The sequence below is a fragment of the Desmodus rotundus genome, chromosome 4 (assembly GCF_022682495.2).
Source record: "Desmodus rotundus isolate HL8 chromosome 4, HLdesRot8A.1, whole genome shotgun sequence".
NCBI lineage: Eukaryota > Metazoa > Chordata > Mammalia > Chiroptera > Phyllostomidae > Desmodus > Desmodus rotundus.
The window spans coordinates 138,819,922-138,847,576 of record NC_071390.1 but is presented as its reverse complement, the minus strand read 5'-3'; the positions used below and the strand labels follow the sequence as shown (position 1 = coordinate 138,847,576).

The 27,655-nt window shown below is 37.2% G+C and overlaps 1 protein-coding gene across 4 annotated transcripts in view; it reads right to left on the bottom strand.

Moving 5' to 3' along the window:
- The window catches only part of STAM (signal transducing adaptor molecule), a 54,839-nt gene extending 28,235 nt beyond the window's left edge, over window positions 1-26,604 (bottom strand). For 2 of the 4 annotated variants that reach the window (XM_045183688.3, XM_053922444.1), the window contains exons 1-2: window positions 26,355-26,603; window positions 14,198-14,282 (exon numbers count right to left, since the gene is read on the bottom strand). In XM_045183688.3, the coding sequence (XP_045039623.2) occupies window positions 14,198-14,282; window positions 26,355-26,394 (125 nt within the window). In that variant the 5' untranslated portion in view covers window positions 26,395-26,603. Of the gene's footprint in view, window positions 1-14,197; window positions 14,283-26,354 lie in introns of all 4 variants that reach the window. The other 2 variants (XM_053922443.2, XM_024576058.4) reach the window with 2 other exon arrangements.
- Between the last annotated feature and the right edge of the window lie 1,051 nt (window positions 26,605-27,655).

The following is a 27,655-nucleotide window of genomic DNA, read 5'->3' as shown; positions in this document are numbered from 1 at the left end:
ATAATCTCTAGGAAGGAATACAAATTAGATAAACCAGATCTTTGCCTCAACTTCTACCTAGAGGCACTTCCAGATATCAATACAGGCTTTCTGCCTCAAGGCAGTTCTGGATCTCAGTGCCAAGAAGGAGATCTCAAGAAGAGAACAATGATCTCTCTGAATTGAGCGGACTGAATTTAGAATTCAGAAGGCTGAGGGAACTAAAATTTGCAGGACAGAGTAGAAGGAACTATATGAAGAAAGAGTTCTATATACTGGGATGGGGGTCCGCTTAGGTCTGCTGTGGGAAAAAGCTGCACAAGGCTGGGCAAAAAGTGAGAGCTGTATTCTGAAGAGCCAAACACACAAAAGGACAAATGCTGCATGACTCCACTTACATGAACAACCTACAACAGGAGAATACATAGGCACAGAAAGTAGAACAGCAGTCACCAGTGGCTGGGAGGAGAGGGAAATGGAGAGCTCTTTATTAATGCACAGAGTTTCTGTTGGGAATGCCGAAGAAGTTTTGGAAACGGGTAGCAGTGATGGCTGCCTAACACAGTAAATGTATTGAATGCCACTAAATTGTACACTTAAAAATAGTTAAAATAGTAATTTTCATAATACTTATATACTATAACACTATTATTTAGATTTTACCTTTTTCACAGTTGAGCTTATTTTAGTAACCAGAGTCTGTGACACCATGCTAATATTTGCAATTAGGAAAACTATGTTGACATAAAAAACATGAAACTATCATTTCAAAGCACTGGTGAAGGCCATATATAAAGAGAATTATGTGAATACTACAATTAAAATCATTAAATTAATAATCCAATGATGATTCAAATCAGTGAATGAACATTTTAGAAATTTATACTTGCTTTACCATCAAATTTTTAAGTAAAATTTCTGGTGTATTGGTTGTAAAACACTTTTTTATTTTCATTTTTTACTGATTTTAGAGAGAGAGGGGAAAGGAGAAAGACCAATTTGTTGTCCCACTCATTTATGCATTTATCAGTCGATTCTTCTTTGTGCCCTGACCAGGATGGAACCCACAACCCTGGAGTATTGGGATGATGGTCTATGTTACCCAGGCAGGATGTAAGCCACTTTCTTTAAAGTAAGCACTCTAAACTTGTGATGACTTTTGGAAAGGGTTGTGGAAAAAGGGGCTCTGATATGGAACTTTCACTTTGCATTTCATTGATGTTGTTTGGACATTTTACCATGGCTGATTCCTCTTCTTTTTTTTTTTTTGAGAGAGGGAAAGAGAGAAAGAGACAGAAACATCGACTTGTTCTTCCACTAATTTATGCACTCACTGATTGCTTCTTGTATGTGCTCTCGCAGGAGATCAAACTGGCAACCTTGGCACATTGGGATGATACTCTAACCAACTAAACTACTTGGCCAGGGCTTACCACGAGAACTGTTAAAACCAAGGCAAAGATATCTCTGGCACCAAAACAAACTTGGCTACTGAGCCATAAAAAGTACAGAGCTGCAAAGCCAATCAGAATGATTACAAGTGCTGATGAACACTTTATGTATGCCAACACAGCAGTATCTTTTTAAATATAGGCTTAAAAAAAAATCACTTCAGAATTCTATATAAAACCGGCAACATTCAACAATAGAAGTGGCCCACGAAAATTTAGTGTTAACTGTCTCATTCTACTCTGTGCATTTTTTCAATTCAGTTTTTTAGTATTTCCATAAGACAATAAAACATTTTGAGAAATCCTACAATGTAATGAAAAATTATGATCAAAGTAGTGTTTTTAAAAAGGTTTAGGAGTAATTGGGGGAGTGGTGGGGAGAAAAGGCAGACAACTGTAGCTGAACAACAATAAAATAATTAAAAGAAAAGAAGGTATACTATCTATTATCCTCTCAATGGCAAAAGAACATTGAAAACATAGAGCCTGTGTAATTTTCATCCAAGGCAAGGCATTCTTCTGAGCATGAAAGGGGGTGCAAGTGGACATAGTACAGGAACAGAAGACATAAGCTGGAATTATCCAAGGCAAACGGGGCAAATGGGCCCTTCAGGAAAAACTGTTTATCCACAAAATTACCTTTTTATGCATAAACCTGGGGCACGCAGTTAGTTCATGAGAGGGTGAACAAAACAAGGGCAGTACTTTCATGGAGTTGTGGCTTCTCATGTTGTCTTCTCAAGTCATAGATGAAATAGAAAAGAGAATTTTCAGGAATCAAGAGGTAATGTCTAACCCTCACCATGATTCTGGGCTAAACTCAATGACCTGCTTGACCAATCAAACATAATAGAAACGATGTTCTGAGATGTACAGCTCGTAAGAAGCCATGCAGAGTATACCTAGGTAGAACATGTGCTATTAGGATGCTCCCTCTAGGAATCCAGCCACCTTTCTGTGAGAAACTCAAGCCACATGCAATTGATAGCCCCACTTGTCCAAGCTGACAGCCAGCCATCCGCTGCTGACCATTTTAAGCATCCATCCCTGTCAGGCCTTCAGATGACTCCAGTCCCAGCCACTGTCTGACTGCAACTTCATGAGACCCCAAGTAAGAAGTCCCCAGCTATTAACTAATTCACCAAACCATGAAGATAGTAAGTTACTCTTGTTGGCCACTGAGTCTTAGCATGGTTTGTTATGTAGCAGTAGATAACTAGAATAGCCTTTAACAAAGTGTGCTGACAGATGTCAGCTTTAAACAGTAATAACTTGTATTACTTAGAATTATTTCTTTTCATCTAATTTTTTAAAAATAAAGTTTCCTCAACTGTTTATTTCAACCCATCTTGAGGGTTCCTAAAGACAGGGTCCAGGGCTACATTGCTCATCCTTGGCTCCCTACTCCCTAGCCAGGCCACATACATTTTCAATGGAAATTTGAGAGAATAAAAATAATAATGATTTAGCAACTGCTGTTGCTCCCTGGTGACTGAAGGTAATACACTTTCATTCTGATGTTGCCCAGAATAGTGCCATCAGCATGGCAGATGCTCAATAAGACACAGTTAAGCTAAATATAGAAAACACTACTTTTTACTGTTGTATAATTAGTATTTAGAATTCAATAATCTTTTGAAATGAAAATGTACATACTTATAAAGCTTTTTACCTGAAAATGTACATACTTTCATAAAATTTACTTCTCAGAATTATAAAAAAGCCACAGTAAGAGAAAAGTGCACAGTAAGTAGCACTGGAAGGAGCACAGAATGTGAGGAAACAGACCGACAGTAACAAATACAAGTGACGTACTTTTAAGAATGCGAGCTCAGATAAAATCTGCACGTGCATGCAAGAGTCTACCAGTGGTTTCTATCGCTTACATTTGTAAGGGAGTCAAATCCTCAACAGTCACAACCACTTCTTAACACCCCATTTTGTTATTTTAAAACTTTTTGTGAGACACATACTCTCTTTTTCTTTTCTTGAGATGGGAAAACAAGAAAATAGAGGTCAGGGATAGGGAAAAAAAATGGGAAAGGAGAATTACCTCTTATCTCTCTCACTTTTCCAACCTCCAAAATAACTCTCTCTCTTTCAGGTGATAAATGACCACAGTACAAACCACACCACTGTGAAATGTAATTGAATAGAACCATTCCCTGGGGTTTGTTTGCAAAGTCAAGGTTATGAGGGAAAAATTGCAGTTCATCAATTTTTCTTGATTAGGGAGTTACCTGTTAGAGAACATACTCTGCCTTCTCTCAAATATGCTCAATACAGGCAACTTTTCCTCAACTATGAAAGCAAAACATTACTTCTAGCACCAGTTGAAGACATTAGTTTGCATATAGGGCCATGCTGTCTAAAACAAGCATATTCTGTGTAAGAATCACACTCAGTGCAGTGAGATATTCACAGTCTATAAGGGAAATGGGAACTGTAATTGTGAGACACCACATATAAGCTCCCTAAATGAACAGCAGGGACAAGTTTTTAGGACAAGTAAATTTTGAGGGGCTGCAAAAGAATACTATTAAATTCAGTTAAGCATGCATATGCTGAGACTCAAATCTATTGTCAGAGGATCAAGGAAAATTAAAACTAATTTTACAATCCTACAATTCTCTTTTCAAAGAATAAGAAAATTTCAAATCTTTTTGAATAGCTGAGTAAATTTCTGAAATTGTCACATTATTTATAAATGTCTACCCACTTATACCTATGTTGTTGTACAGTTATAACAGATAAATACCTCAACATTAGTCTATAGTCACCAGTTAGTGAGATACCTGAAAAGATCTTTCCATTAAAATACATGAGGGAAGCCAAAAATATTTAATGATTTTGTTGGATAAAAAAGTCAAGGTTTTAGGACATCTTATGCTTTATAAAACTTTTTTAAAGCCTCATTTCAAATTATGCCTCATCACTACATCCCATTTGAAAAGTATTTTGTATCATAAGAATAATAGGTTAAGCAGTGATAAAAATATTATTTTATTCTCTTAAGAAAATTATTACCATTAAAAACACAGTAAATTTAAATTCTAATTACTGCATCTATTACTGATCAAGGACTTTAGATCCATCAACTTTTTTTTTTTTTTAAGATTTTATTTCATTTATTTTTAGAGGAGGAGCCCTGGTTGGTGTGGCTCAGTGGATTGAGTGCTGGCCTGAGAACCAAAGGGTTGCTGGTTCGCTTTCCAGACAGAGCACATGACCAGCTGGAAGTGTGAGGGAGGCAACCACACATAGAGAGGGGAAGGGAGGGAGAAAGAGGAAGAGAAACATCAATGTGTGGTTGCCTCTCATACGTCCCTTAGTGGGGACGTGGCCTGCAACCTAGGCATGTGCCCTGACTGAGGAATCAAACCAGTGACCCCTTGTTTCATAGGCCAGCACTCAATCCACAGAGCCACACTGGCCAGAGCAGATCTATCAGCTTTTCTAAACAAAGGTACCACCTCTTCATTATCTCCCTCAAGGGGCCTTAAAGAAGAACAAAAGGATTTTCCTTAAAGTATTGCAAACATAAAAGAACAGTAAAATATATATTAATAGTGATAATAATACTAAGAGTATTATAAATAAATGCGCTTGAGTAGATTTAATCACCTATGAAATAGAACTGAAAAAATACAAAGATACTATCAATATGTTTCTAAATAGGAACACACCTGGTTGTTCAGGGCAGAAAAATTACTTTTAGAGTAAGACTATCTGGTGTGTCACACCCCTGGTCCCCATCTAATCAATGTCAGTAGCAACCTCTTGTCAGTGTGACAACCAAAACCATCTCTAATAGAGCATCCCTTGCTCCAGGGCTGAGAGCCACTGCTACACAAAAGCAGCACTGTAATACAGTAGAACAAGATCTATAGTTTGACAGACCTCATTTATAATAGGGAATTCTAGTGCTTCCTTATCAGTATGTTATGACAATAGTAGAATGGTGCCAGGGACTTAGAGACATTCAAAAATGTTAGTTCTAAAAAGCACAAACATATCTTATTCTTCTATAAAGTTACTTTTACAACTTTAGCTTTCAAAGTTATTTTAGAGTGATTTAAATTTTACATTTTCATCCAACATGCTAAAAAAAATACTACGACTTACCATTTAAAAATATATGTATACTATATTGTAGAGGGAGGAAGGGAAACGCATATGCATAGTTTTTATTGGTCTTATATGCTACTACATACTACACACAAACACTATGATATGGGAACTCACACCTTTGCTGAATGAAGTAACTATACACATACACACAGCTGTAAGGAAACTCTAATGTACAATGTGAAAGAAATCAGAACCGAGATGAATAATAACTGTATTTTCAATGGCGTATTCAAAATGCATAGTTGAGTTGTAATACACATTACATAAAACACAGCCTGCAAAACACTGAGTACAAATCTCAAGTTCTCAATTTCAAGCTTGCAAAGTAGGCATTTCTCATGTGATGATTGATGGAACATGAATATAACAGAGAGACAATGTTATCTGGCTATTTAAAGAATCCTGCGATCCTACTGCTGGGAATACCATATTTTGCCATGTATAATGCGCTCCTGTGTATAATGCATACCATATCTTTGGCCCAAACTCTTAGGAAAAAAATCTTTCATTTTAATTCAATCTTTTATTTATTTATATTTAGATACTTTTTTGTGTTATAAAGGAATTTTAGCATTTATTTTTCAATATATTACTGTACAAGAAATTTTATGTAACAAACAATTACAAAACACAAGAACAGATACAAGGTACAAAAAACTTTAATTACTGGTAACACACTTACAATATTTACACATCACAGAAGGCCAAGAACTCTTAGTCACTGTCAATTCAGAAGCATCATCTTCTTCAATTTCTACATTACTGGTGTCTTCTAAGAGTCACTTTCCTCATCTTGGTAAATTTCATTGTCCTCAGTTCCATCCATAGCATTGCTGATACTGCATTTTTAAAAAATATATTTATTGATTATGCTATTCCAGTTTGATACTGCATTTTTAAAATGATTTCACGACAGCTTCCTTCTCGACACTGTTCCACGATCTTAGGATCCAATCACAAACCCAGGTGATGGATACTTCCTTAATCCTATCTGTAGGTGTTAAATCATTACTAGCTGACTGCATCCGTGATGTCCACTCCTCCTTCATTAGGGCTTTAAAGGACTTGTTTACTGACACATCAAGGGGCTGCAGTTGGCTGGTTACCCAACAGGTATCACAGCAAGTTGGGTTTTCAAGTCTGCTGCAATTGCTTTTGCAATTTGTGTAACATGTGCTTTGTTAACAAGTGATCAAAAACAAGCAAAGCTGTTTTTTTAAAGTAATCTTCCAGGCCTTTGTGACCAGACTTTGTGAAACCCAATTTTCATGCAGCCTTCATTCATCCCTCCTTTTTTCATGCACATGGACAATAACTCCACTTGGAATCTTTTCTTTAGGAAATATTTTTCTTTTAAATATGATCATAGGCGGTAGCTTTCTCCCATCTGCACAACAGGCTACAGCAACAGTGAAATGTGTTTTCTCATGACCACTAGTTCTAACAGCCACGGTTCTAACAGCCACGGTTCTAACAGCCACCATTCTAACAGCCACGGTCTTTGCTACTTTGACATCCACAGTTCTGTTGGCTGGCACATCAAACGTGAGTGGGACCTCATCCATACTGGCAATTTAGGACAGCTCAAAGTCCTAAGTCTTTCAAAGATTGATAACACAGGAATGCCTAACATTGATATTGTTATCATTGATAACATAAGAATGATCCCAAAACTTGGTTCTCATAGGCTGCTGGAAGCTTTGGGGCATGTTTCATTCATGTCCTCATGCTCAAACCTTCTCTCTTCATTAAGTTAAAGCACCATTTCGGTGTCCCTGAGAAATCATCAATGCTTTTTCCTCCTGCAATCCTTTCACCTTCTTGTATCATCTTGGTTGAAAAAGAGATCTGAGTTTGATGCTGCTCCAGAATCCAGATCTCCACCTCCTGCTCCACCTCTGGCCACTTTGGAGGTTTCCCTCACATTGCCTTCTTCTTCTGTCTTGGCATCTGAAGAAGCTTTTCTTCCTGTTTCTCCACAACCTGATGACAGTCTCTGTGAGAGGAGGTCCAAGGTGTCTCTCCGCAGCTCTGTTGCTACGCTTTTTAGCATACTTAATAACTTTTGGCTTAAAGCTTTCAATGTACGAAAACCATTTTGACATTTTCCAAGGGATTTTCCAATAATTTCTCCCCCTAAAGAGAAATGTTGCGAGTTCACCCTATGGTAATAAAGTCGACACCACCGATCTTATCAAGTTGACAATCGGCATCATCTATCTCACAAGTGCATAACAATCGGCATCATTTGCCTTACTCTGTGAATAACAATTATGTCGTTCTTCATTCTTTGTTTCATTTTGTTGAATCCTTGGCCGAAACTGCTTTTGTTCCAAGTTTCTGTAAGTTTGACAAAACCTATTATTGTATTCCAGGGCATTATTTTGCATACAGATATCGTTATTGCTTTCTAGAGCTACACTTTTACTGCATAAGCATGAATAAAAGAATTAAAAACATTTATATAGATATAGAATTAGTACTACCCATGTATATAATGCACATCCTTATTTTTCCCTCAAAAATTTGGGCAAAAAAGTGTGCATTATACACAGTAAAGTACGGGTATATCTGAAAAAAATCTGAATTATTCGAAAGAATATATGCACCCCCAAGTTCACTGCAGCATTATTTACAATAGCCAAGATACGGAAGCAGCTCAAGTGTCCATCAGTAGATGAATGGATAAAATGACTATGGGACATTTACACAACAGACTACTACTCAGCCATAAAAAAAGAAGAGAATTTCACCCTTTGCAACTTTATGGATAGATCTGGAGAACATGCTAAGTGAAATAAGCCCATCAGAGAAAGACAAATACCATATGATTTCACTCATACAGGGAATCTAATGAACTGAACTAACAAGCAAAAGAGAGAAAGACTCATATATGGAAAGCAGATGACAGCTAGTGAGGCGGGTGTTTAGGGGTGGAGAGACTGAGCAAAAAGGAAAAAGGACTGATGGACATGGACAACAGTGTGGTGATTGTTGAGGGGAGGAGGGTAGAAGGGAAATAAATGGTAATGGAAAAATAATACAATAAAGATTAAAACAAAAAATAAAACAAAACAAAAGCACAAATTATTCTGGATGTCTATTATAGAACTTTAATTTTACCTTTGTTGTGAATAAACAGTAGTTTCACACTCACATATATACATATATAATATGTAATTATACATACATATGTAATATTTTTTACATATTACATAAATGAATCAATCAAAAGACAAAAGATGTATTTTCTTATGTGAAGACATGTTAAAGAAAATTGCTACTATCATTCTGAAAGTTCTCAATAATAAACAAACAGACTTTTCAGTCTATCTCATGACCTCACTGGCCAGGCATTTTTCAGTACTTATTCATACACTAGAACGGCACACTGAAAATCATGTGAATATATTAGGAAGTCAGAAAAATATTTTCAGAATGTTTCTAAAGATTTAAGTCCAGCATATTGAAATATTTCAGGCAAAAGAAAAAAAAACAAAACCCGAAAACCTATATGAAGCAAACAGGAATTACATCTACTAGGTTTCCTAAAATTGATATAATTATTTAAAATTACTGAATAATTTTAGTAATTATTAAAGTTACATTAAACATCCTACATGCCACTAATCAAAACTAATGCTAAACTAGAAAATTATTTCTAAATTTGTCAATTTTTACAACCAATGTACTACTACTGTAATAGGCATTAAAAGAAATACATTTCTAAGGCTGTAATATAGTGTATATAATGTGTCTGTTGTCTATATTCATAACTGTGTAAGGAAACAATGAAAAGATATAAATGAAACATAAGTGATTACCTACAGAGGATGCAGAAGGGAAGCAGGGATAGGAGTTAGGTTTGTCAATGCTCATCATTTTAAACTGTTTTAATTTTGAGCCATGTGGATATATATCTATTTTTAAAACAAAAAAAGTACATTTTCATTACATAAAAATACCATTATATTTTTTAAATCAGCAAAGACACACACATACACATGTGCAATTTAAAGAACAGAACAGTAAGCTTTTTTAAAAAGAGGAAGAATTAAGGGGGGATTTTCAAATCACCACTGGGAACCACGTTTCTGGGTCACAGTTCTGACTGAAGAAAATTTCACAATGACGACTCTTTTATTTTCCTTTTAAAATTTGAGAATATTTTCCAAACTACCAGAACTCTAAAACAAGTGATTGTAATAAAAAAAGAAAAACAAATTATCTCCTTAAGGAAAAAAGACAATATAAATTATTTTATTTATGCATTAAATAATATATTGCTGGTTACAAATCATTTTGATTAAAAATAAAAAATACCTTACTGAGAGAGAAATGTTTTTCCTACAGTTCCCTTCACCATCCCTAAATCAGCCCTCTTAAATAGATTTGTACATTTTACAAAATTACAGATTAATACCAAAATGGTAATACTTTAAAAAAAAAAAAATCTAGACTATTGCCTAGTATAAAAATAACCTTACAAACTGCATTCTAATCCCTAACTTCTCTCTACACTAACGTACCCTGTCTAAATCTGTCTCATGAAAACTCATGTCCCATTTTCCTCTCTCACACCAATAACATGTTTCGGTCCCCTCTAAAGCATACCAGGTATCTAGAATACCTCACTGACAACCTCCAATATTGTTCAATATTCTTATGCTATCATCGGCAACCCATATCTAAACATCCGTATCTAGGTTCCCAGATAACATAAACCAGATAGATCTCCATTAAGTTTTCCGTATACACTAACTACAAAATGATTTGAAGATTAAAAACAAATTATAAGTGTTTTTCAGGCACTGGGGGAGGGTAGAACGGAAAGTTTTTTATAGGTAGAGAGATTCAGTTGGGGATGATCAAAAGTTCTAGAGATGGCTCTTGCTGGGTGGCTCAGTTGGTTGGAGCATCCTCCCATGCACCAAAAGTTTTGCAAGTTCGATCCCCTATCAGGGCACATACCTAGGTTTCCGGTTCAATCCCCAGTCAGGGCGAGTACGGAAGGCAACCAATCCACGTTTCTCCCTTACATATCTCTCTCTCCCCCTAATCGATCATCCATCAACCAACCAACCAACAAATAAATGACATATTAGGAACTCCTCCATATGTATTCCACAGTTGATTGCTCACCTAAAAAGAACCTTAATAGTTTTCTATTATTACGTTGACCTGATAATATATCATTCAATTCTATAATACTATCCTTAGGCACATAGGCACAATGCCTAGGACTCACAATTATTTTAGGAGCCCACAAAAAATGTTTTAACTGTTTTAAAAGAAAAAAAAGAACTTTTAGGTAAAATAAAATGTTTTAATGTATAATATACTTGTCTTTACAACAATGCAATTATAAAATATATATTCTTGTTATGGAGAAGGAATTCAGGAAGTCAAAGGTACCAAGTGTCCATGAGAATCATAATGTGGTCCTGAAGCCAATGTAAAACATTTTTGAAAAGAAATCATACACAAGAATAAATATGGAATGTTTGACATTTAAAAAAAACTTCAATAATATTAGAATGATATAAATTATTATTTAATCCTTTCAATTATTTATCAACAAATGCTATAAAGAAATATTGTATTTATACAAATAAATGCATAGAAATTAATTTAATAAATAGTTAAAGGAATTAGGGAGCCATACTGACAAGAGAGGGGCATAAAATAAGTGGAAGGAAAAAAAAGAGAAGAAAAGGGGAAAGGGAAATAATGTTGATTAAAAAGACAAATAAAACCACCCTCGTTATTTAAATTAGCAAAGTTAAAAATACACCCTAAGTAAATTTATAGATTTAGTGTAATGCCAATTAAAATCCCCAAAGGGTGACTGAAATATTAAGAAATATACTGAGAGAAAGTATGTTGGCTAAATACAAAAAAATTAAAAAATGAGCACATATCTAAACCTATGGATACTGGATTTTAAAAAAAAGACAAATAAAAACATTTCTTAAAGCTATAAATTAGTACATCTTAAATATATGTGGTGAACAAGGATGAACCTTGAGGGCATGGATACTACGTGAAATGAATCCACAAAGACAAATATTGTTATGATCTCACTGATTGTGTGGAATATAAAACTCATAGAAACAGAAACAGCTTGGGGTGCAGGGGACAGAATGGGTGACTGTGGTCAAAAGGTACAAACTTCTAATTACAAGATAAATAAGTTCTGAGGATGTAATGTATGGCATGGTGACTGCAGTTACAATACTTTATTGTATACTTGAAAGTTGCTAAGAGTGTAGATCTTAAAAGTTCTCATCACAAGAAAAACTAGGGGAAAAAACAAATGTTTCCAGTATAATAATGTTAACATAAAGAAAAACAAATTGATCTCTTCAACATCATTACACATCATACAGAATTTCAGATGAATTCCAAATTTAATTTTAACTACAAAAATATGGACTATTTCTAGTAATGAAAGGCAGTTTTGTCTTTTTATGTCAATTTAACTAACCAAATTATCAGAAAAGTTATCTGCAAAATGAAGAACATCAAAATAAAGATAAAAAAAGAGAGGAGGAACTTTGCAACTGAAATGTTAGATAAAAGTTTTATCTCTGAAATACACAGGGATGGAGCTAGGTCTATACTCACTCCTCAACAAACTGTCACAAAATATGACATTAATCAAAAAGAGGCCAAGGTGCACCCATTTAACCATGTGCCAGGTACTACTCAAACCAATTGGCTTGGTTTGAGTAATGAAAATACTATTTTCATTATGTAGCAAACTAGAGAAGACGACAGAAAAAAATACTCCATACTGAATGAATAGAATGACCAACAGCACTAAATTAAGGCAGAAAAGCAGTGACAACTCAAATGCTTGAGCTGAAAAGAATGAGAAATAAATGGAAAAGAAATGATTCAGAGGTCTAAGGAAGTTAGACAATTCAATACAGAAGGAAAGAGAGTAACGTGGTCACAGTTTTTGTATGGCAACTGGATAAAAGAGATGAAGTGGAAAGAAATGCCAGAAGGTCAATTCACAAATCCATGTATGGTAAAGAATGTTTCAAGTAAAGTGGTTAGGGAGCAATAGAAATACAGAAAAAAGGAACAGATACGTAGTACACAGTAGCTACTCAAATTTCGATTATATTAAGGAACTAACAAGATCAGAAGACTTAGTATATTACAATATAAAGACAACAAAAGGGACGGTAAGGCCACATTTGGAGGCCACATTTCTGGGAACCTAACAGAGGAGAACATTAGGGACAAAAACGGCTAATGTGAAGGGGTAGAAAGGACCAGAAGACAAACTGCTCCAACCTGGTTTGACTGTGTTCAAGAACTTAACTAAGGAGACTTTATAGTGTCAACATTCTAAAAGGTATTATGGAAGCATATTGACAGAATTTGGTACCAAAATAAATGTAGCAGTAACTGAGGTTTTAAGTGCAAATGAAAGAATAATCTTTCCATTAACAGAAACAGGGGACAAAGGAAGAAAAGAAGGTTTAAAGATAAAAGAGATAGGAGTTCCACTTTAAGAGATGGAAATTAAGGCTTATACAGTATGGTTATCCAGAAATAATGCTGTATCCACAAGACTAGGGCTTGGATAAGAAAAGTCAGAGCTGAAAATACATATGTTACCCACATAAAGATACCTGGAAGTTGTCAGATTTCAAAAGAAAAGGTATTAGAAAACAAAAAGTATTAGGGGAAAAATGAATCAAAAAAAGTTTAAGAAACTATCTGTATTTAGAAGGGAACAAAGAACAGCCAAAGAAGGTGTATCAGCGGTTAAGATCACCACCAGAAGAATCAGGTATAATGCAGCAGTGCTCCCTAACACTTTTCACATGAAAGTACATGAGTAAGACAACATATGTGGGGCATGAAGGAGTAAGAAGGCCGCTAACAGCCAGGCATTATTAGCCTAGGAATTAAGGAAATCTTTAATCTCTCTACCAGGTAATCGATTGACTGAACTGTTTAGAAAGCTCTGTATTTCCCAAAAGCCCATATGCCAAAAAGTTTAATATTCTACTTCCCTCAAGTGCCTCTTTCAGTAGTTACAGATCAGTTGTGTAGAATGTTGCAGATGTGACAAAGAAAAACGCAGAAATGACTACCACACTTTGTAACTGAGAAATCCCTGATGACTTTATTAAGTGGAAAAGGCTAGATTTCAGGAGGAGAGAGATTAAAGTAGCAACATTTTTATTAATCATGCTACCCTAAGTGGCTATAAGAAGTAACCTAAATAGGATGATTCTTCAAATTTTTCTAGGAAAAACATTCTCTTTTAAAATAAATTATAATTGGTCCTGGCCGGTGTGGCTCAGTTGGTTAGAACATCATCCTGTAACCCAAAGGTTGTGTGTTCGATTCCCAGTCAGGGTGCAAAAGATCCTCAGTGCAGGCGTGTAGGGGTAGCAACCAATCAATGTTCGTCTCACATCAATGTTTCTTCCCCCCAACTCTCTCTCTAAAAGCAATGAAAAAAAATGCTCTCGGGTGAGGATAAAATAAAATAAAAAATAAAAATAAATGTTATAATTGCAGTATGTTCTACCTTCTGATTCTTGTTTTATTCATATTAATAAAGAGGAAAAATGAGTAAAAATCCTTTGAAACTCTGCAACACTTACCCAGTGCGAGACTGACCGACTTTATCACAAATATCCAAAATGAGGCCCCAATCTTCAGCAGTATTCATCTCACTAGTTGCTTTCTCTGTATATTATAAAAAGAAATTACAGAAATATTACTTTTTAAAAATTGGTAAGAGGTAAATATCTGATTCAAATCAAACTGTAAATCAAAACACAACAACATATTATGATAACTGCCTGCAGTCTGGTTAAAAAGGTGTTCAAGTCCATCCTTAAAAGGGAAGAGGGACACCTTTATTACCTATCACAATTATTTCTCCCATTCATACTTCCGTTGCTTGTTACTTAGTATAAAAAATAAGCCATTGGTTATTCTTTATTAAAAATATTATATGTAGGTCTATCTCTTTCTGCACATAAAAAGACAAAAATAAGAAATATTTTCATTATCAAATAATTCTTAGCTTTACTTGCCAGTGAAGGAACATGACTAGGTATAGATCTCTATAAAATGTTTCAGATAATTAAATTAATTATCTAGTTTTGATCTTGGGTTCTGATAATGGGAAAAATGAACAAAAGGAAAACAAGTTTTAACTAAGTATGTCCTTAATTAAAAACTTGAGAAATTAAAGATATAAAGAGAGGGAAAACATGAGAAGCAACAATACTTCAAAAGCTATATAACAACGTATATACATGGTAAAACACTCAGAAGACCGAAGAAAGGTGAATCGTACATTGGTAGTAAGAAAAAAAGCATAAGAACCAGCCTTTTTTATACCACTGAATTCTCAGAAAATTCAAGTATTGGGAAGTCTGCAATTGAGAGTGAAGAATAAAGAAGACTTAAAGTTAGGTGGAAGGGGTTAATGCTGTTTGAAATGTAGGTAGGTCCCCACTTTGTCTTCCTTATTCAAGGGCTCTAGCAACCATCTCGCCTCCACCTAAGAAAGTAAGTGAAGACTTGTTTTCTGGAAGTTAAAGCAAAGTTTTTCTAGACAAGAAAACACCAGACATTGTTGAGACATAGGCATCAAAATAATGTTGGTTTCCAATCCAGCATGTAATAAGGTGCTTAGAAATCATCACTCCATTCTAACAAGTAAAACACTAAAAAAGTGAAAAATTGACAACTTTTCTTAGATCCCTTAGAAGTGAGGTCACAGGGCAAATCGCTGCCCCCAAAATTAGAAACACAGACAGGTGGATACTCGGAATCACAACTGAAAGCAGAAACCCAGACGCAGAAACATCGCCAGAAACCAGGGTGAGGACTTGAAAATTTAAACTGTAATGAATTGCCCTGGTCGGATAGCTCAGTTGGTTAGAGTATCATCTTGCTACAACCCAAGGTTGTGGGTTTAATCACCGGTCAGGGAACATACAAGAATCAACCAAAGAACTCATGGATGAAGGAACAACAAATTGATGTCTCTGTGTCTCTCTGAAATCAATAAAAAAAAGTTTAAAAAAAATTATTGGAAGCTACGTGTGACTTTTAAGTCTGAAAGTCAAAATTCTAGAGGGGTCCAGTCACAGGGATGTCCCACATTTTTGTGGATTTTATAGGAGAAAACTTTCCTTGCTTTCCCAGCAGAGCGGTGAAGAACAGGAACCGTTTCGGAAGATACCAGAGCATTTTCTTCTTAATAAGGTCCACTATTCTCAAGAGAAACTATTTACCAGTGCCCAACCAACTAGGATTTTACCAGAGATTAACCCTCCTAAGGTAAGTGAAATACTCAACTCCAAACCACTCTGGCCACCCTGTTCCAGCGAAGGGGTGCAGGAGGTGCTGATATGCATGTGAGTAATTCACACTCCAGTGGCAGAGGTTCACTGTGAGTCTAAGACATAATCACAGGAATTCAGAATCCTTCTCCACTGACGCCTTACCATCAGACCACTAAAGACTGGTGTTCCATTTATCTAATACATCGTGTCTAACTTTCAGCAAGGCACACATATAAGGTAAAAAACAGTCTAAAGAGAATGAGCAAGCATCAGAACCAGACTCAGACATGGCAGGGAGGTTGGAATTATCAAATCAGGAATTTTTTAAATTATGATAATATGGTAAGAATTCTAATGAAAAAAATAACACATCACATAAGAACAAAAAGGCAATGTAAACAGAGAAGGACATTTTTTTAAAAGAATCAAAGAGAAATACTAGCGATCAAAAATACTAAAAAATGAAGAATGCCACTGATGAACTCTACAGTAGACTGAACATGACTGAGAACAGAATCTCTAAGCTTGAGGATACGTCAACAGAAACATCCAAAACTAAAAAGCAAAGACAAAAAAATGACCAAAAAAAAATTGAACAGATTATCCAAGAACTGTGGGAAACTACAAAAGGTACAATATATACATAATTGGAATACCAGAGAATAAAGAAAAAACAAAAGAAATATTTGAAACAATAATGACTATGAACTTAATGTCAGACACCAAACCACCGGTCCTGGAAACTCTGAGGATACCAAGCAGAATAAACGTCAAAATAACGACACCTAAGCCTATCATATTCAAATTGCAGAAAACCTACCTGAAATTCAAAACTACCCAGAATCTCCTGGGTTACAATGCCCCCAACAGCCCAGAGGCCACACATCAGCAACCCCCCACCTTTTTATAGTCCAATTATAATCCAGTCAAAGCCCCCACCCATCAATGCTGGTACATATCTCCATACCTTTCCCTCTCTTGGGCAAGTAAAATAAAAAACCTTGCTCTCTGCATTTTCTTCTCTTTGTGAATTCTTTCAGAGTCCATATCACTGACGACCCTAACAGTAAACAGTCTAGGACGAGATTGGCCAAGAAGCTAAACGCCTCCAGTATGCATGGAGTTATGGGTGGGAAGATTTAAACAGAAGGAAGGCAACGACTGGCTCTCTCTCTTTTTCTTGAGAATGCCTGGTTGATCATGCTGTAGCTGTCTGTGTTTCTCAAAGGATGGTTTGGGTTTTTGTTTTTGTTTTTTTCAGAAAAAAGTGGGATTTTATAGCTCAGAAAATACTCTTTTCACCTTTATTATTGAAATTCTTAGTATGATACTGTAATAGTAGTAGTTATCTACCTAAAGCTAAAAGTAAAAAAGCATTATGCTAAGGAAGGGAAGGAGGAAGAAAGAGGAGGTGGTTAGCCAGTTCTTGGGGCTCAAGTCCTCTCACTCCCATTTATTTACACAATTGAAAGAGTTTTGATAAGCATTTACCAGCACTTTAACATTGAGTTATATTTCTTTGCCATTATTTATTTTACAGTATTTCTTATACCTTCATCCTAATAATATAAAAAAATCAAAATAGGACAGCAAAGGGCCAAAGAAAAACCCTGCTCCAAAAGGATTCAGAAAGTATGTTTTTATAGTCAAGTCTGTCAACTATTTTATTTTTTATTTAATCTTTATTGTATTTTTTCCATTACCATTTAGAACCGTATACTCCCCTCCCCCTAGTAATCACCACACTGTTGTCCATGCCCATGAGTTCTTTTTCCTTTATGTTCAATCCCTCCACCCTCTCACTTCCCTCCCACTAGGTGTGTTCCTACTCTCCATCTATGAGTCTGTCCCCATTTTCCTTGTTAGTTCAGTTTGTTCATTAGATTCCACATATAAGTGAAATCATATGGTATTTGTCCTTCTCTGACTGGCTTATTTCACTTAGGACAGTATTTTTAAATGGGAGAAGGAACTCTGGGCACAGCCTAGGATTGCTCTGGCCTGGCAAAGGGTGGCAGGGTTATCTTCCTTTGGGTGTTCTAGAGGGGACAGGCTCTGAGGCAGAAGCCTGCCATTCTTACAAAATTCTGTAGCTTTTGTATATTATGTTGTTTTAGTTTGTAAACTAATCTTACAGAAATAAGGTAATTAAAAACTAGCAAGGAGAATGATAGGAGAACTCTTGAGTTAAAGATTCTACCCTTAACTGATTGGCTTAAGTGATTAAAGGTGGAACTCAAGAATTAAAGATTTCAGCCTTAGTTGATAGGCTTAAGTGACTAAAGCATGTGGAAAGTTGTTACTTCAAAATTGTGTAGCTTTTGAATAAAGACTCTTTTTCTTTTTTAACAAACCTCTGCCTCCAAATTTTGCCTAGAGGGTAGCAGTGGGCACCAGGACCTCACTTGCTATTCAGTAAGAGTAGATCCCCCCCACCCCAAGAGGAGGAATGTGGAGGCCAGAAAATAGCCTCATGTGACTCGCATTCAAGCCTTTATGCATTAAGTCCAGGACAATGAGGTTCTGGCCCACATCAAATAATCTTAAGAACAAAGCCTTGGGCCTGTTGACCACAGAGACAGAGTTTTATTCCAACTAGAGATGACATTTAGGACTTGGCTGTGTTTCAGCTCCAGGCCCAGAAAAGCAGCAAAACCAGATGTGCCAAAGTTGCTGAACTGAAGCCCAATCACTAGTTCCGTTTTGCCACTAAAATCACCAACCAGGAAACTCAACTGAGCTTCAGTTTCCAAAGTTTTTATTAGAGTTTGCTTATTGAAGGTATGATTAACCATCTTCTGGAATTCTATCTCCAGTTCCCTCCCTGCTTCCTAGTGGGACTGATATGGGACTCAAAAGCCCCATCTATCTAATCACAAGATTACTCCTTCTGGAGTGGCCAGCCCCATGCTAAGTATACCTAAACTAAGATATACTATCAGGAACCCCCAGTGAATAAGAAAGATGCTCCTATCCCTCAAGAAATTCCAGGGATTTAGAGGCTCCCTCCCGGAAACAAGGAGCAAAGACATTCAAAGACCATTCTTTAGCACTCTCTTTTAATGAGAAATCTTACCTTAAAAAATTTTGTAAAGCAACTTCAAGTGGAACTGTTTAATAGAGGAATCTCATAGCCCTACCTATCCCTTTGACCCTCAACCCCTCTGAAGCCCAATGAGATTGAGTGAGTGAGTCATCCTGAACAATACCCTCCAGTTTAGCATTTACTTCTTAGAAAAGCAAGTTATTACTTTGAGCTAGTAGTGCCTTTAAGTAATTAATTCATCATCCTACTGACTCGTAGTCAAGCAGACTTTTTTAAAAGGACAATGCTTTTTTTTTTTAAAGAACACATTTAAGTCTTAAAACCTATCACCTTATTTAAAGCATAATAGCTATGCTTATCAAAACTTAATATTAAAATGTTAATAGTTAAGTAGAAATGGCGGCTTGTGTCTGATCAAATATAAACTGCCTATATTATAACTAAGTATGATCTTACAGTTCCTGAATTAAGTCACATCCAGGAGTGTCTGGTACAGTCATGACCAGATACTATGCTGAACACTCATGAACTACTTTGGTTGTTTTCCTATGCATACACAGGGTCAGTATCAGAAATGCAACCTATTCAGAACTCTAAAACTGTTCACATCATTTATTGATGATGCCCCAAAATCAACAAATGCAGTTGTGGAATTCTCAGTTATAAAACAAGCATTTTTTAAATCAGAAGAATATAAACTATTGCTAGCAGCAGTTCAACATGCTTTTGTGAATAGCAAATAAAATAAAAACTATTTACTTTCTAAGACAAACACAGGGTTTGTAGGAAAGTAAAAAGTGACAACAAAAATAAAAAATGTTTGCTTCTAAAGAATTAAGAGCTTCTTAATGATCTAATTTCATCCTCATATTATCCTTATACAAATAATAAAAGAGATTGATAAATTTGCCTAGTAATACCCATAAAATGACACCCACAGCCTCATTTAAATTTCAGTAACCTCAAAGGATTGGAGAACTTTTTCTGATAAGAAGCTTCTTTGGAAAGATTTAGGGAGGTGAGAAATGCTTACAGGATCTGCCCACCATGTTTAGGCTACAGGAAAAAGATCGTCATTCAATCAACTTAGAGACGCTCATCAAAAAATGGGCAATGGAGGGACTTCTGGCCAAGATGGAGGTGTAGGTAGATACACTTTGCCTACTCACACAACCAAAAGAGGGACAACTACAAATTTAAAATAAAAAAATAACCAGAACTGCCAGAAAATGGAACTGTATGGAAGTCTGACAACCAGGAAGTTAAAAAAGAAACATTCATCCAGACCAGTAGGAGGGGTGGAGACTTTCACAAGGGGGAATGAGGACTCATGGCAAGGAGGGGGCTGGAGGACTGGGGGCAGGCAAGGCGGCGGCTGGTGGATTGGAAGGTCCCACATTTGCCTGTAGATAAACCAGAAGGAACTGGGGGGTGGGGGTAGGGGCGCAAGACAGACTGCACAATCCAGGGTTCCAGCAGTGGGGAAATAAAGACTCAAAATCTCTGACTGAAAAAACCTATGGGGTTGAGGTGGCAGGAGAAACTCCCAGCCTCACAGGAGAATTTGTTGGAGAGACTCACAGGGTCCTAGAACATACACAAACCCACCCACCCAGGAATCAGCATCAGAAGGGCTCAATTTGCTTATGAGTAGCAGGGGAAGTGACTGAGAGCCCACCTTCTTTTTCTTAGATAAGGCCCTTTAACATTTTATATAATAAGGGCTTGGTGATGATGAACTCCTTTCACTTGACCTTATCTGGGAAGCACTTTCTCTGCCTTCCATTCTAAATGATAGCTTTGCTGGACAGAGTCATCTTGGATGTAGGTCCTTGCCTTTCATGACTTTGAATACTTCTTTCCAGCCCCTTCTTGCCTGCAAGGTTTCCTCTAATAGCCTTATGGGAACTCCTCTGTAGGTAACTCTTTCCTTTCTTCTTGCTGCTTTTAAGATTCTCTGTTTATCTTTAGTCTTGGGTAACTTAATGATAATGTGCCTTGGTGTGTTCCTCTTTGGGTCCAACTTCTTTGGGACTCTCTGGGCTTCCTGGACCTCCTGGACATCTCTTTCCTTAGCCATGTTGGAAAAGTTTTCCTTCATTATTTGTTCTAATAAGTTTTCAATTTCTTGCTCTTCCTCTTCTCCTTCTGGCACATAATTCAGATTTGGAACGTTTCAAGTTGTCCCAGAGGTTACTAAGTCTCTCTCCATTTTTTTGAATTCTTGTTTCTTCATTCTGTTCCGGTTGGATGTTTATTTCTTCCTTTTGCTCCAAATTGTTGCTTTGTGTCTTGGTTTCCTTCCTGTCACTGTTGGTTCCCTGAATATTTTGCTTTATTTCATTTTGGTTATCTTTCATTTGTTTTTTTCATTTTCCAACCAAGCTCAGTCAGTTCTGTGAGCATTTTGACTACCAGGGCTTTAAATTCTCCATCAGATAGGTTGGCTATCTCCTCATCACTTAGCTCTTTCTGGAGTTTTGTTCTGTTCTTTCATTCAGGCCGTATTTCTTTGTTTCAGCATACCTGTTAAGTTGTAAGGGGGCAGGGCCTTAGGTAATCACTCGGGCAGGGCAACCCTCCTTGCTGCGCTGCTGCAATATACAGATGTAATATCATACTCATCAAAATCCCAATGTCATTTTTTAAAGAAACAGAACAAAAAAATCATCGCATTGGTGTGGAACCACAAAAGACCCTGAGTAGCCAGAGCAATCCTGAGAAAAACGAATGAAACCAAAAGTACCACACTCCTTGACTTCAAATTATACAACAGAGCTACAATAATCAAAACAGCAATGGTATTGCAGGAGAACAGACACACAGATCAATGGAACAAAAGTGAGAGCCCAGAAATAAACCCACATGTATATGGGAAAATAATTTTTGACAAAGAAGCCAAAAACAAACACTGGAGTAAAGAAAGCCTCTTCAGTAAATGGTGCTTGGAAAACTGGAAAGCCACATGCAAAAGAATGAAACTATAGTTTGTCCGCATGTACAAAAATTAATTCAAAATACATCAAAGACCTAAATATAACATCTGAAACAATAAATTACACAGAAGAATACATAGGTACTAAATTCATGGACCTTGGTCTTAGAAAAGATTTTATGAACTTGACCCCAAAGGCAATGGATGTAAAGGCAAAAATAAATGAATCAGACTATACCAAACTCAAAAGCTTCTGCACAGCAAAAGAAACTACCACCAACAAAAAAATGCCGCCAACCGAATGGGGGATGATATTTGCAAACAACAGCTAACAAACAAGGGTTTAATAACCAAAATATATTAAAAAAAACTCATAGAACTCAATACCAAAAAAACCCCAAATAATTTAAAAATAAGCAGAAGACCTGAAGAGACACTTCTCCCAAAAAGGCATACAAATGGGCAACAGATATATGAAAAGATGCTCAACTTAACTAGTTATTAGGGAAATGCAAATTAAAACTACAATGAGATACCACCTCACACCTGTTAAAATGGCTATTATCAACAAGACAAGCAACAAGTGTTGTTGAGGTTGTGGAGAAAAAGGAACTCTCATTCACTGCTGGTGGGAATGTAAACTGGTACAGCACTATGGAAAACAGTATGCAGGCTCCTCAAATAATTAAGAACAGAATTACTTTATGACCCACAATCCCTCTTCTGGGTATCTACCCGAAAAACATGGAAACATTTATTCACAAAGATATATGTACCCGTATGTTCACTGCAGCACTGTTCATAGTGACCAGACAAGGAAACAACAGAAGAGGCCTTTGCTACATGACTGGATAAAGACGACATGGTCCACATATACAATGGAATACTGCTCAGCCATAAGGAAAGATGAAATACTGGCATTTGAAACATGGGTCCACCCTGAGAATATTATGCTAAGCTAAGTCAGTCAGTCAGAAAAAAGCTAAGAACCATATGATTTCACTTATATGTGTGATATAAAACTGAAATTCATAGACATAGACAACAACAGTAGTCGATTACCAGAGGAAAAGAGAGTGGGGATGGGAGGGTAGGAAAGAGTAAAGGGGCCAAATATATGGTGACAGAAGATGATCTGACTTTGGGTGGTGGGCACACAATGCAGTATACAGATCATGTATCACAGAAAATTTACACTTGATACCTTCATAATCCTATTAAGCAAATATCACCTAGTAAATTTTTTAAAAAATGAATTCTTAAAGCTAAGCTATATTGCATTCTAAGACTCTAAGGGAGAAAAATTTTGAAGAAGTTCTAAGTCTAAGCTCCAGGCCAAGTTCAACAATCAGAAAGCACAAAAAGGAGAGGCCAAAAAAGACCAAAAAAGGGCTAAGCAGAAAATCAGAAAAGTTTGGTGTCCTGGAAACCAAGTGAATAAAGTACATCAAAGAGGAATGGTAGGATAACAACAACAAAAAAGACTAGAAATTGACCATTGGATTTGGCAAGATGGACATCACTAGGGACTTTGAAATAAAAGCTTCATGGGATGAGTTACTTTATTATTCAAGAGTTGAAATTTGGCAAGAAATGTGACATCCAAAACAAGATTCATTTATTCAATAAATGCTTACTGAAAGTTTATTAGTGTCAGACACACTACACACTGGAAATATCATAGTGAACAAACCAAACAAAAACCCCTGTCCTTGTGGAGCTCACATTCTAGTCACAGGTTTGGCCATTTCTTCAATGGAAAAACTACTGCCAGTATCTTGCTTCTTTACCTGAAATGTTGTATTACATAAATCAGTTCATGAATTTCTGATTAACTATTTCAGCTTATGAATAAAGTGGAAGATAATTTTGAAGAAGTACAAATGTATACTAATGTTAAATGGTAAATAATGGCAAATAATTATATCAGGTGATTTAGTAGGAGCTCTTTGATATCACTGAAATACTGATGGACAAAGAAGGAAGGAATAGTGATAAATGTATTCTACATACTATATTCTACAAGGTCTCCTAGTAAAAACTTTAACATGGTAGTCTACTGGACTTTGTCCAAGGATTATTTACTGGAAGTCTCTGACAGGTCTTCTTGGATAACCATTCATGATATTTCAATACATGGGTCATGAAGAGAGAATTGATCCAAGTATCCACACCTGACTAACTTTAAAAAGTAAGCTTTTTTGGAGCAAAACAATGTTCCTACACTCAAGAAACTTACTATCAGCAGGCTCAAGTGACACATTCTCAATTCAACAAATATTTATTAAGCACCTGTTATATAGCTAGCAACCAGTAAAATAATAAATGAGCATAACACAGGATATAACCATCTTTAGTGCTAAATAATTTGTTAATGACAAAAGGTGGTCCAGTTTTGAAAAAGAGTGGAGATTATGGTGATGTGGAGCAATGGTTTTCAACTGAGAGCTATATTGTAAGCCTAGGGGATATTTAGTAATTTTTTGGAAACCTTTTAAATCATGACTGGGGGTGGGAGGATGCCACTGGCATCCAGGGTATATATGTCAGGGATCCTGCTAAACACCTTCCATTGGACAGCTCAGACCATCCCCACCCTCGGCAACAAAGACATTTATCTGGTCCATACCGTCAAGAGTGTTGCTACTGAATAACCCTAGGCTACAGTAAGCAGGAAATGATTCAGGCATAACGAGTTGGGTCTGAGTTGGCCTTTAACCATAAGGACATGTAGAAAGGTAGAAGATATAATACAAGCAAACATATAAAGGCAAGAAGCAGCCTGCTTTGAACTGAATGTTGTAGGTACTGAGAAAGGGTTTGAAATTAAGAAATTTATTTGAACTCAGTGGAAATATGCATTGAAAAAGTCAGCAGAATACAAAGGTGACTGGGCAGTTGGAAGCCAGATTATATAAAAACTAGATCAAGGTACTGGGACCAAAGAGGCAGGTATTAAAAAATTGTTTTAGTTTAAGCGTTTGCCCTAAATTAATAAGTTGCAAAACTGCTTAAGAGCAGCAACCATATCTTATTAGTAACTCTATTTCTTATGTCACTGCTATGTAAATAGTGTATGCTGAGAGCTTATTCAATTAAATGCAGTTTTCCAGTTAAGTATTTACAAGTATTATTGGTGATCTCTAAATTTCCACCTATTGTGAGTATTCAGGACATTCATTTACACAAACAGACAAAAAAGCTATCATTTGGTAGGTGACTACTATATAAAGGCACTGTAGTAGGTCCTCTACCCCAGATTATTTAATTTAATCACAAACAGAATGTGTTTTTCACTCTTTAAAGATGAGGATACTGGGATGCAAAGGGCTTAAGTAACTTGTCCTTGATTTCACTCAGCTAGAAAGTGGCAGATATAAGATTGAATCCTTTTCTAGTCTTAATCCAAATCTGCCAGCTTCAGTGACATGCTGTGAGGAAGGCTTAAAAAAGCAAAATCTGACAGCTACCATTCACAATTAAAATATACAAGTAAATATATATATATACACACACATATACATATACATACACACACACATATATAAACTCTAAAGCTGTTCCTATATTTCTTTACTACAGTAATTAATAAACTCTGCCTTAAGGAATTTGGAAATGGTATTTGGCTTGCTTTTCATTCCACACCTGTGGGCCAAGGTAGTTTCTGAACTGCACTCAAATCAACTCTAAATTCTCTTCCCGGAAACTCAAAGTCCTGTAGTTATTACCCTTAAACCAGAAAAAGATAAAAATCTAACCTGTTGAATTGGTCTGATCAGTACCTACTACCTATGATTCAGAGAAAAAAGAAAACAACATTTCAAATTCAAAACAAATTAGCATTTCCAGATTCAAGGTCCTCGACCACGCTTCTTAAAGTACAGAGACCTCCTCTAAAACAGGCAGCCCAGGGCTCAGGCCCTCTCTCCAGTCTCAGCGGTTGCCAAGTATTCCACTTTCCGCTCTCCCAACGTTTCCAAGAGTCTACCCTTCAACAGAAGCTCTTTCCTCCCGTTAGAATTACAAAGTAGATTTTAAAATCCTTTAAGAAACCTAACCTAAAACATTCTCCTAGTTCCAGATGCTTAACATCTATGTGTCCAGGGAAACACTTTATTATAGGGCTTACAACCCTACCCCAGGCGAGATGCTCCTCAGCCCTCGGCTCTGTTCTCCAGAAGCACTACTGTCCCAGCACCAGGTGCTGCACCAGCTGTTCCTCTGACGCTCCCTACAGCAACCCTTTAGGCAGTTCCTCCCAAACCCGCGGTTCCAGCTCAAAGCCCCTTTCGGAGTCCCATTTCTTTCCAAGAGGATGCTCCAAGCCCGCAACCTCCTCCCGACTCTTGAGGTTGGAGCCGCAATGAAAGGAAACAGCTCGTCCCTGGCCCGGGAGTCCAGAACGTACGCAGGGAGCCGGCAGAGAGGACTCGCAGTTCGGGGGCGGGTGCACAGGGAGCGGCAGAAGCACTCACCAACATCCTGATCGAAAGGATTGGTGGCAAAGAGAGGCATCTCCACGGCGCGCCGAGGTGTCCGCAGGGACTCCCCGCCGACACCACGGGAGTCAGGGTGCGACGGAGGAAGGATGACTCCTCAGGCAAAAACAACAACAGACAAGTACTCGACAGGGTCCACGACAGGTTCTCGCCTCACCAAACCGCAGCAACCGCGGCAGCGGCGGCGGCCACAGCAAGGGAGCCGAGAAGGCCCCCCGCGTGGAGCCTGTCGGGAATCTGGGCGGCCTCAGCGCTGCCTGCCCAGAATCTGCCCAGAACCTGCCCCACCAAAACGGGCCCAACCGCAGAGCCGCCTCCTCCATACTCCACATTTGATTAGTCACACAGGAGAGTAGCAGTAATGCCTGCGTTTTCTGCTTTTGCCTCGGCCGGCGGTCTCCGGAGGACGGGGACCTGAAGGCGCGCCGAAGCCGACTACCAATCCCAGGAGTGAATCAGAAGACTAAGAGAAAGGGTCGCGTTTGTTGTTGAGTGGGACCCCTTACACCCCCACTCTGTCGGTTGTCGTATTCTGTGTAGTCCCTGTGGAGGGGGACGGCACCTCCTTCATTTGGAGTTATCTACGTAAAAAAAGGCTGAGTAATTTGCTGTCTAAGGTGACAAGAAACTTGCTTGGATGAAGTCATGTGAGCTGAGCGGATTGGCTCGAGTCCCCGAGGAGGGGAGTGTCAGGGCGCGCGCTCCCTTGGAGCGAGCTGGGGTGATGCTGGCAGCTCGGGAGTTTGAACGCCCGGCTTCGGAATCTGGGGAGCGTTCAGAGTTGGGCGTTGGTTAGTAGTGACTAACTGTGCAGTCACTAAGCAGTTGTGTTGGTTGGAAATTAAGTTTCACAACCCAAGAAATCCCCCCTAAAGTGAACAAAGAAAACTGAAAAATGGAGCTAGAAATTGATTAGCGATTTCTAACCACTTAAAATGTTTATTTAGTAATTTTACTTACGTTTATTTAACAAAATAACTGTCGCGTAGAAATTTTAAGGAGCATCTTGGAGTTTGCGTCCCACTTGGAACGCAGCATCTTGCACGTGAATAGAAGTTATGTAAATTATGTCCAAAAGTAGAATGCAAATAAGTATTTCCAAAGTGTCGACATCAGTATTAATATTATTAGTGGTATACAAAGTGTGCTTACAAAAATCCATTAGGATTGAAGTTCCATTTCTAAAAGTAAAAATTCATTAAAGTAGTATTTAGATATATTTTTGTCACACAGAATGGACAAAATGAAGAGTGCGGGGAATCATACAATCACACTGT